The sequence below is a fragment of the Silene latifolia genome, unplaced genomic scaffold, assembly GCF_048544455.1.
Source record: "Silene latifolia isolate original U9 population unplaced genomic scaffold, ASM4854445v1 scaffold_803, whole genome shotgun sequence".
NCBI classification, from domain to species: Eukaryota; Viridiplantae; Streptophyta; class Magnoliopsida; order Caryophyllales; family Caryophyllaceae; genus Silene; species Silene latifolia.
The window spans coordinates 1-11,182 of NW_027413715.1; the positions used below are offsets into that span (position 1 = coordinate 1).

The 11,182-nt window shown below is 39.6% G+C and overlaps 1 protein-coding gene across 1 annotated transcript; it reads left to right on the plus strand.

Annotated features, from left to right (window-relative positions):
* Positions 1–2,256: 2,256 nt before the first annotated feature.
* On the plus strand, positions 2,257–3,879 carry LOC141640479 (uncharacterized). The gene is made up of 4 exons (XM_074449262.1): positions 2,257–2,340; positions 2,447–2,524; positions 3,006–3,180; positions 3,673–3,879. The coding sequence occupies exons 1-4, from the start codon at positions 2,290–2,292 to the stop codon at positions 3,768–3,770; spliced, it is 402 nt and encodes a 133-aa protein (XP_074305363.1). The 5' UTR covers positions 2,257–2,289; the 3' UTR covers positions 3,771–3,879.
* Positions 3,880–11,182: the final 7,303 nt, after the last annotated feature.

Genomic DNA, 11,182 nt, shown 5'->3' on the forward strand with positions numbered 1-11,182 from the left:
AAAGGAGCAACCCTTGGTTCGGGTTTCGAGCGATTTCTTCTTGTAATGCCTTCCCTCTCGTCATTCTTACTTTTAACCCTTTGATCCTTCTACTTGTGGGGTAATATCCGTATAAGACCCTTTAAATTTAAGGATTATAACGTAAATTTAACATGTGAAATATGGTCATAAATTAAAAACAACAATGAAACGATAAAGATTAAGAATCAACCTCGGGTCCTTTGTAGTGCGGCGTAAAGAAGAAATCAGAGATTCCCTCCTAATCGTTGCACCCAAGACCGTCTGAGACTATGCCCTTGTGCTAGAATTGCTCTCTAATTGACTTGCAATATCGAGGGAGCTATTGTGAGGTTATTCGATGTGAGATCTAGAAATTTCAGAGAAGAATGCTCTGAAACCCTAATTTTGTTGTAAAAATGAATTAGGTTTCAAAAGGAGAGAAGGCTCTCCTTTTGTTGCCTCGTCCATGGGTCACTAGAGGAGGGAGTGGGCTTTCCACTTTCTCCTCATTTAACTCGTGATCCGACTCGTCTCGCTAAAATGTATATGACGCGGTTTTTATTATAAATCGTCATCGGTTATCGGCTATTAAAATATCAACTAATAACACGGGTTAGTTGAAGTATTAACACATGTCCGACAAAGACGATATTGTATAATTTATTCAATATACATTAATTAAATATAATCGTTTATATTTAATTTACGAATTAACTGTTTAATTCGCCTTAGCCCATTTTATTTAATCCGATATTAAACATAATATCTCAACATCACATTTTGACTAATTACTAGTCAAATAACTCGGACTAACTGGTTAGTCAAATATGGCATCAACATGACTGTATTTTCATACTGCCACATCTCTCAAACGTATCCTATAGGTGTGACTTTTAGGGACCAGTTGATCACCGGACTAGTAGAAAAAACCCCTATTGTGACATAGTTATCATGGCGGTTCTAACAGAAACGCCGCAAAAGGCCCAAAAATTTGGCGGAAACGAAAATTTTATGTTGTAGGAGGTCTATTATGGCGGTTTAAATAAAGAACCGACGCAATAATAGAAGTTATTTATGGCGGTTTTAAATAAAAACCGCCACCATAAGTCAATTGTGGCGGTTATATTAACAACCGTTGTTAATAATGACGCTAAAAGAAATAATAAGTGAGAATACTTTTTAATAAAAACCGCCATTATATATTTTTGTGACGGTTTTAATGATAACCGACGTTAATAGAATATCTCCTTCAAAACCCTTTGGAATAATTAACTGATCCATAGCCTTCATCTTACCCCCTGCCGCGAAACCCTCAATCTCTTATTCTCTATTCCCCATCTACTCTCACGCAAAAGCTCCGCCACCATCGCCCACTCGCTACCGTCACCGGCCTTCAGCACTGTGCGCGGACACTATCACTTTCGACGATGCCCAAGTCACTATCAACATCGCTCAATCATTCGCTAACACCACCACGACGTCAAACCGTCACCATCATGACTGCTCCTTCACACTGTAGGTACCATTTCTGAGTAGTCTAGTTGTTTTATATACTATTTGATTTTACCTTAATTTGATTTAGGGTTATGTTTAAGCCAAATTTAGGGATTTTTCGTTTCTATTTAATGGTTGTATGCAATTCATATTCTTGTATTATTATTGTTCTGCTAGTTGATTGTTTGAGTCCCCAATTTTTGATTCCTTCATCCCAATTTTTGATTAGTTTCGATTGATTCTCAGTGAGTAATTAAGGACAGCCCAGATTTATCTCCACTTTACCTTGTCCTAGTGTTAATTCTCAATCTGCGGTAGTTGATTTCTCTGTTTTCCCAGAATTTGCCGCCATTGATAGACCTGAAGGTATCCCATCTCGTATCTCTTCTTTAGATATTGGGATTGCTGCTAATGTATCTTCTAATGCTTGGAATCCTTCTGTTAATGTCCCTGGTTCAGTTAATGTTCCTGGTACTGTACATGTTCCTGGGTCTGTCAAAGTTATGCATTCTATTCATATCCCTGAAAACCCCAAATAATGGAGTAGTGTTGTCAATGAATCTAAAAGAATGGGTATGAGGCTTTTTCATAGTTCCGATCATGCTAGTAATTCCCCCATTGTTGTTGTTTGGATGAGATTAAAGTGAATTGGGTTCTTGGGAGCATGCTTTAATGGGTAATTCGGATTCTCCCATATGTCGTCATAATCACACAGCCGTATTTGTTAATGGTGTCCCATTAAAAGTGTTTTATAATTTTGTTAGGTTATCCATCTAGACATTATGCAAGTGTAGGATGCTTACGGATATGTGTGCTGAAAATTTCAGAGAGAGGTTTGTATCAGAGGTGAGTCCATTTTTGAAGCTTTTAATGTTATCTCTAGTCATTTGACATGTAACTATTTTGTTTAGAGCCATGTTGTGTCTTTTTAATTTCTTTTTGGTACATGCAGATCATTATGATGTTAAGATGTCGTGCCATCTTATCCTTTCGAAATTGGCAGAGTAGTGTTCATCTGATGTGCTTGCAGGTCTGTGTCTATTCTTTTATATTTGGCGATGTTTTAGGGATAATAACAGATGATGGCAATGGTTATTCATTCATTAATTTCCAAATTGTCAGTCTTGGATTCTTTGGTAGACCCTCTTCAGAAAACTATTGAACTTCAAGCTTATTCTTAATTCCTCAATAACTATTTTTACTATCAGATGAGGCCCGTTCAGCTTATTCTCAATCCAAGCTTTGTTTCTTTGTTTGAAAACGCATTACTCAAGATCTCTAATTGATGGGTTTTTTTCTTGCTAATTTTTTCAGTTACTTTTGCTTCACATAGAGATGTTAAGTAAATTAACTTTAATCATGTATAACTTCAGAATCATGTACTTAGAATTCCTCCAACATATCCCTTACTCCATTCCCCTTTCCTTCCATCCCTTTCCCTTTCTTCCATCTCCCTCCTTTGCCTCCCCTCCTCAAATGCTGTCCATACATACACCCTTAATGTTTAACAGTTTGACAGGAAATGTACAAGGGTTCGAGAACATGAACTTTCTGCAGTGACTGAAGTAGAATATGGAAATGCTCAAAATGTACCTGATGGGCTAGACTCTAGGCCACCAGTCTTAACGAGTTCTCAGATCAGTCGCTCTGCTGATATTTGTGCTCAGGATGCGGACAATCGACAAGGTAATATCATGTCAAATTTGTATGATTGGCAACAATGTCGAGAGACGCAAAGACTTGTCACTGTTAAATCGTAGATAGTGTCAGTTAATTGTGGTGATTGAAAATAAATGTGAAAAACTATTGTGTTTACTCTTTATGTAAGCAACTTGTTGCCATCATACAAAATACCTCAGTTTTTTGTCATGCAGTTTTCATGTCATCTATTTTAAACTATTACTTTTTTGGTATGTTTGAGCACTGCGGGTATTGGTAATGTCACATCCAGGACTGAACTAGTTGTTGATATGGTCATTTCTGAAGAGCCAATCACTGGATTTTTATATAGGATTTTACTTATAGTACTCAGAGTTGAATTTTGAATAAATTGGTCTATGGATTGTTTTAAATCAAGCGTGAGAGTGTTCTATATATAGTATCATATGTTGGATGTTAGATTTTAATAATGTAGAGGTTCCTTTTCTAACTATTGGTTTGCTAAATGTATTATTGCAGATTCAACATCAATAATGTCAATTGATGAGATGAAAGTTGTTAAATACGTGTGGGACTGTGGGCTATTAAATGTTTCGAGAACATGGAATGTTGATTAGTTTATTAACTAAAACATGTATGTGATTATTTATACACTTGGATGTATAATTTTGAACATCGACATTATTGTTCTATTGTTCGGATGATATGCAAGTTCATTCGTTGGCATTCTTTTGTATGCATTTTGTTTATTTTGCTATTTGGCTTGTTAAATCTATAGAATATTGCTACCAAAATTTTGGTAGCAAATAATTTTTTTTTTTTAAAATAATCTATCTATGACGGCGGTTCTTAAGAAAGAAACGCCACTATTAATTCACCTGTAATGGCGGTTGTTTACTAACAACCGACGTCATAATTACCTTTAGTGGCGGTTTTTTAACAACCGACGTTATAGAAAACATGTAGTGACGGATTATGGTACAAAGTTTTATTGAAATACCTATGGTGGCAGTCTTCAAATCATAACCGCAACTATAGATGAGTTATAGTGGCGGTTCTTCTCTAACAACCGTCGTATTATATAAGTTTATAATGGCGGTTTTGCATAACAAACGCCACTATAGGGGAGCTATTGCGGCGGTTCTACAACCGCTTACAATCGCCGTAAAGTTTATACGACGCCGCGATAAACGACGGACCCTAAATCTCTAAAAACCGCCACAAAAGGTCATTTATAACCGCCACCGTAGGGGTTTTTTCTACTAGCGCGCCATCTGTATGACAATAACGTCAAACTTATCTAGCAAGCCAACCGTTATTGATAAACGTGGATCAACTGATAATAATACCAAAAGTATGCCCTTTGATCCTTTTAGAGATTTATAAGTCCTTGCACTAGCGTTAAGGACAAATTTAACAAGCTCTCACTTGTCCGTACAAGTGTATGTGCAATGACGTTATCCGCACTAACTGGAGGACACAGCTCCAACAAACTCCCACTTGTCCGTACAAGTGTATGTGCGATAACCGATTCTCATATTCATTTAAAATTTCTCCCACTCAATGTAAAACAATTTGCAGATCCGGATCCGCAAAGGTCGTATTTTACAATCGATCTGGATCAAGAGTGGTTTCCCCGACTAGAGAGTAACTTAACTGAAAAAACGAATCCGTATCCGAGCATGGCCTTGCATTTCAGTTACAGCTCCTCGAGTGGCCCTGAGAAATATCGAGTACCTGATAAAGGCTGAATATTTCCTTCAACTCGACTCCTTCCGATCTAAGCACAGCATGAAATGACCCAGAAAAAATCTACTTGGCCCCCTGTTACGGATGACCGTGAGAAAGAAACCAAAGTCACCCAAAATCTGCCTTAGTCTCAAGAGACAGTCGATAGTCAAAAGAATCGACTCTTAGAATCACCATGGAAGTCCTATCCACGACCTGGCACCGAATGTTATAAAACATTTAGGACGCCACGTCGATGTCACATTTGTGTCCTACGAGATATCCGTATAACTCGCCTCTGTGATTGGTCAGTCAACCTTTTGACTTATGGCTCGTTGAACCCACCATCAACCAACGTCACAAAATAATTGCCAGAGTTATCAGCTCATGTGGGCAATTAAGGACCAAAATATAATGTTTGTTCAGTTCACTTTGTGGTGTTCAAAATTGTCGTACAAAACCACATGAAAAACAATATATATATAAATATCAAAACGATGATGTCGTATAGAGTACAAAAGAGAATGAATCTAATCCATAAAAGAGTACTACAACTTAGGAACACGTTTAATTCCCATGGAACTAACGTGCCCTTCATGCTTATCTTGTCGTAATGGTTTAGTGAGAGGATCGTCTATGTTATCATCTGTAGCAATCTTTTCTATCACTACTTCCTTTTGCTCCCCGTAATCTCGGATTAGATGAGCTTTCCGTTGTACATGTCTAGACTTGTTGCTAGACTTAGGCTCCTTAGCTTGGAAGATGGCACCACTATTGTCGCAATAGATGGTTATCGGGTCATTCGAACTAGGCACTACGGATAGTCCATGTAAGAATTGACGCATCCATATCGCTTCCTTTGTAGCCGAGGCGGCATAGTACTCGGACTCGATCGCGAGAATCTCTTTGTAACATTTGTTTGGAACTCTTCCGGTGGCTGCGCCATTAAGAGTAAAAATGAATCGACCGAGATTTGAGTCATCTCGATCCGTTTGGAAGCTAGCATCTGCGTGCTTGGTTCTGCATAGCTTTGAGTGCCTCCATAAGTCAATGCCCAATCTTTAGTCCTCCGTAGGTACTTAAGAATGTTCTTGGCATTGCCACCAATGTGATTCACCGGATCTTTGTTGGAATCGACTTGTCATACTCAATGCATATGCCACGTCCGGACGTGTGCATATCATGGCATACATGATTGATCCTATAGCCGAGGCATAAGGAATCCGTGTCATGCGCTCTTTCTCTTCCGGTGTCTGGTGCCCGAGACTTGCTCAAGTGCACCCCCGGAGCCATAGGAAGAAACCCCTTTTTGGAGTTAGTCATGCTTAATCTCTCTAGGATCTTGTCTATGTAAGACTCTGGAGAGATAACATCCGTCGTGATCTATCTCGATAGATACGGATGCCTGGAATTCTTTGTGCCTCTCCCGGATCTTTCATCTGGAAATGGTTTTTCAACCATACTTTCACCGAAGTTAAGAAAGGTATGTCATTCCCAATCAGGAGTATGTCATCGACATACAATATTAGGAAGACAATCTTGCTCCCACTCGACTTGATATATAGACATGGTTCCTCGACCGATCGAGTAAATCCATTTTCTTTGATCACTTGGTCGAAGCGATGATTCCAACTCCGAGATGCTTGCTTAAGTCCATAAATGGAACGCTTAAGCTTGCATACTTTCTTAGGATGTGTTGGATCGATGAAACCTTCGGGTTGTACCATGTACAACTCTTCCTCCAAAAAGCCGTTTAAGAAGGCGGTTTTCACGTCCATTTGCCAAATTTCATAGTCATGAAAGGCGGCTATCGCTAAGATAATCCGAATGGAACGCAGCATGACTACGGGTGCAAAAATCTCATCGTAGTGCAAACCTGGCACTTGGGTGAAACCTTTAGCAACTAGTCGTGCTTTATAGATATCTTGTTGACCTTCCACAGAATGCTTTATCTTGTAAAGCCATTTGCATTGAAGGGACGAACTTAGCGGGTAAGTCAACAAGATCCCATACGTTGTTCTCATACATAGAGTCCATCTCGGATTGCATGGCCTCAAGCCATAGCTTTGAGTCAGAACTGGTCATGGCACCTTTATAGGTTGCGGGTTCACTACTCGTTAAGAGTAGAATGTCATCTATGTCATGTTCCTCGACCATACCAATGTATCTGTCCGGAGGAATAGAGACTCTTCCCGACCTCCTAGGTTCCTCCAATGGTTGCTCGGTACTTGGTTCTGGAATCTCCGACAGTTCGAAGGTTCTATCACTCTTTGCATTCTCAAGAAATTCCTTCTCTAAGAATGTCGCACTAGCCGCAACAAATACACGTTGTTCGGTTGGCGAATAAAAGTAATGACCAAGCGTTCCTTTAGGATAACCTATAAAGTATGTCTTGACCGATCGCGGGCCGAGCTTATCCTCGTGTCTCCACTTGACATAAGCCTCGCAGCCCCAAACCCGTATAAAGGACAAGTTAGGGAACGTTCCCTTCCATAGTTCATATGGAGTCTTGTCAATGACTTTAGACGGACTTGATTAAGTATTAGAGCGGTGACAGGAAGAGCATAACCCCATAATGAGTCGGGCAACACGGTGTGACTCATCATGGATCGAACCATATCAAGTAGAGTTCGATTTCTCCGTTCGGACACACCATTTAGTGAGGTGTTCCGGTGGAGTTAAGCGTAAGGCAATCCCACGATCTTTAAGGTGTTGATCAAACTCGTGAGAAAGATACTCGCCACCACGATCAGAACGTAGTGTTTTAATCTTTCTACCCGGTGGGTTCCGTACCCTATTCGGTATTCTTTGAATTTCTCAAAGGATTCACTTTTATGCTTCATTAAATAGACATAGCCATATCTACTTAAATCGTCCGTGAAAGTGATGAAATACCTATAGCCTTCTCGTGCGGTGATTGACATAGGTCCACATACATCCGTGTGTATAAGTCCTAATAGGTCAGCAGCGCGCATTCCAACACCTTTGAAGGAAATCCGAGTCATCTTACCGATGAGACATGATTCACACGTGCCAAATGATTGAAAATCAAAGGCCGAGATGGCTCCATTCTTGATGAGTTTGTTTTTTCTGGCGTTTCTCATTAATGTGTCCCATACGGCGTGCCATAGATACGTTTGATCTTTGTCACCAACCTTTAACTTTTTATTCATTACGTGTAATATTTGGTGGTACGATCTAAAACATAAATTCCGTTCATGGAGACTGCCTTGCTATAAATCATATCGTGTAATGAGAAAATGCAAGTATTATTCTCTATTACAAATGAAAAACCAAGTTTGTCAAGTGCAGAAACTGAAATAATGTTTTTCGAAAGACTGGGTACATAATAGCAGTTATATAAAGATAACTCAAATCCGCTAGGAAGCTGGATCACATATGTTCCCCTTGAGACGGCAGCCACTCGTGCTCCATTCCCAACACGCAGGTCCACCTCACCCTTTACGAGGGGTTCGATGTTTCGGAGCCCCTGCACATGATTACACAGATGAGAACCACAACCAGTATCAAGTACCCAAGTTCCGTAACTTGCGTGGTTAATCTCAATCATATGAATAAAAGTAGAAGAGGATGAAGACATACCAACAGGTTTAACACGACCTGCCTTTAAGTCCTCATGATAAACAGGACATGTACGCCTCCAATGCCCAGTCTTGTGGCAATGATGGCATTCCATGTTTTCATTCTTGCTCTTTGTCGCGCCTGAGGAGGTGCTCGACTCACCAGGCCCACTCTTACCTGACCCTGACTTCTTGAACTTCGGTTTACCTACTGCTAGGTTTGCTTGAGCTTTGCCCTTACCCTTGCCCTTGTTTGACACAACGAGAACATCCTGTTTCGAGCTCCCACTGAACTTCATGTCCTTCTCGGTCATGCGAGAAGGAGTGCGATTCATGGGGACTTTTCTTCAAATCATTCATATAGTAATTTGCTCTAAAGAGCGCAAAACCATCATGGAGTGAGTGAAGCATGCGGTCAATGACGATGTTCTCGCTGATTTTACAATCAAGTGTCTCCAGTTTCTCGACATTCTCAATCATGCTGAGAATGTGTGGGCTAACCGGTTGGCCCTTCTGGAGTCTCGCATCAAAGAAGCGAGTGGTATGCTCATAGGTCACGATTCTCGGTGCTTTCGAGAATTCCTTAGTGAGCGTGGTGAAAATCTTGTTTGCACCATGGTCTATGAAGCGTTTCTGCAAATTGGGTTCCATTGCAAAAATGAGTACGTTTTTAATCGCACCCGCTTCCATGACGAAGTCGCTATACGTGGAGACCTCGTTAACTCGAGCCATGGGACCTGGGGCTGGCGGGAGGGGCTCAGTCAGATACTTGAGCTTCCCGTCGGCGATGGCGCATTCCGTAATGCCGCCTCCCGATCCGCGAAGTTTGATCCATCATTCTTGATCTAGTAGGTCGATTCATCCGATTCATGAAGATCCAGGAAGCCGGGACTCACGGTCCAATGTGGCACTTGGCATTGGGTCATCGAGGATGCCAGCCATTATGTTATTAGCGATTTTAAAAAAAACGTGATCTACGTTGAAAAAGAAAGAAAAACAAAAACGAAATAAGCAACTCATCGAGGTGATTTAAGTCTATTTAAAAATTCATTTTAACGTGTAGACTCTCGCACTTGCATAATTGATCTCCCTCAAGAATGATACAAGTGATCCCAAGACTCAATTTCCGTAAATTGATAAGCCAATTGTTTAGCTAATTCTTCCGTAAGAACTCTTGGTCGATAGATTTCCGTAAATCCTATCTATAGTCCACCATAATCACGGGATCGTACGAGTGACCATAGTGTTGAGATAAAATAGGTCAATCAGTTCCAACTTACCCGACGTAGAAGGGGTCATATTATGCCTACCGACGAAGAAGGGACTCATTGGAGTTTGACCTATAAAGACCGTTCTCAATTTTTGTTTATACGAGGAAGATCCCATCAACTTAGTTTTAATTCATTTTAAGTGAACGAATAACTAGCGTCTGCGTGAATGAATTAATTTAGGTGATGGCTTAGCATTGATCGTGTGACATGAGAATGTCAAAGAAAACTAACTCGTGACCTCTATATGTGTCAGTTTTCATGCAATAAATAGGTGGTTTGGTTTTTAGGCGGAATATGATGCATATAATCGTTACGAAAAATAAATAAAAGAATGCAATACGTAAATAAAATTCCTAGTGTGGCCTATCCTAGTAAAAAGGACATAATACAGCTTTGGAATCCACCGTTGGACCCGAAAAGCTTGTCTTGATGTTCCATCTTTGTCCATGCAGCGGGAGTGAGCATTCTGTTCTCCGTCTTTGGTCTTCTCAAAATTACAATTTAAAATTTACAAATATAAACCTATTTACATTCTAAATACAAAAAACTGTAATTACAAGTGAAAAATCCAAAAACGGAGATACGAGATCTCAAAATAAAACCAAGACCGTGTTCCATCATTACGGTAACACGTTCTACTAAGGCCACACTAAGTTACAATCGTTTGTAAAAATAAATACGTAATTAAAAGCATTCAAGGCATTCAACAAAAACGATAAATAAAATGCATCAACTAAAACAAATTTATTCGTGACATAATTCTGTAATTATGTTAAATTTATCCAAACCACCTTTTAATGATTAAAATTTATGTGATAAAACTGCTTCTATCAGTTGAATTTTAATCTATTACAATCCGTTACTTTAAATACGCTTTAAAATAACTTAATGGTACGTGTGTGAACCGTTTCACAATCATAGCGAGTGTACAGTATCCGTATAAAGTACATATTAAGGCCAAAAGAAAATTTAAAACAAAAAAAAAAAAAAAAATTTCAAAGCTGCCAGAACAAAAATCCCTCGATCCAGGGACAAAAGAGTTCGATCGAGGAACAAAAGGGCTCGATCGAATGAAGCTGCCATTCGATCGAGAGGTTTGCCAATCAGAAAGTGCTCGATCGACTAAACACTAGGTCGATCGAGGACCTTTATCAGCAAAACTGTTCGATCGAGTACGAGGAGGTCTCGATCGAGCAGTCAGGGTTTTAAAAGTGGTCGATCGAGTACAGCAAGGACTCGATCGAGTAAAAACAAGACAGAAAACCCCTCGATCGAGTAAAAACATGCTCGATCGAGAACAAAAGTTTCTGAAAAATTAAAACCCTCGTGAAAACAGTTTTGTCGAAACAAAAACATCTCAATTTTGATCAAAACCGCATCAAAACAATTTTACAATCTGATAAAACTTGACATATTGCTATAATCTCCGTATAAAATAACAATATGTAA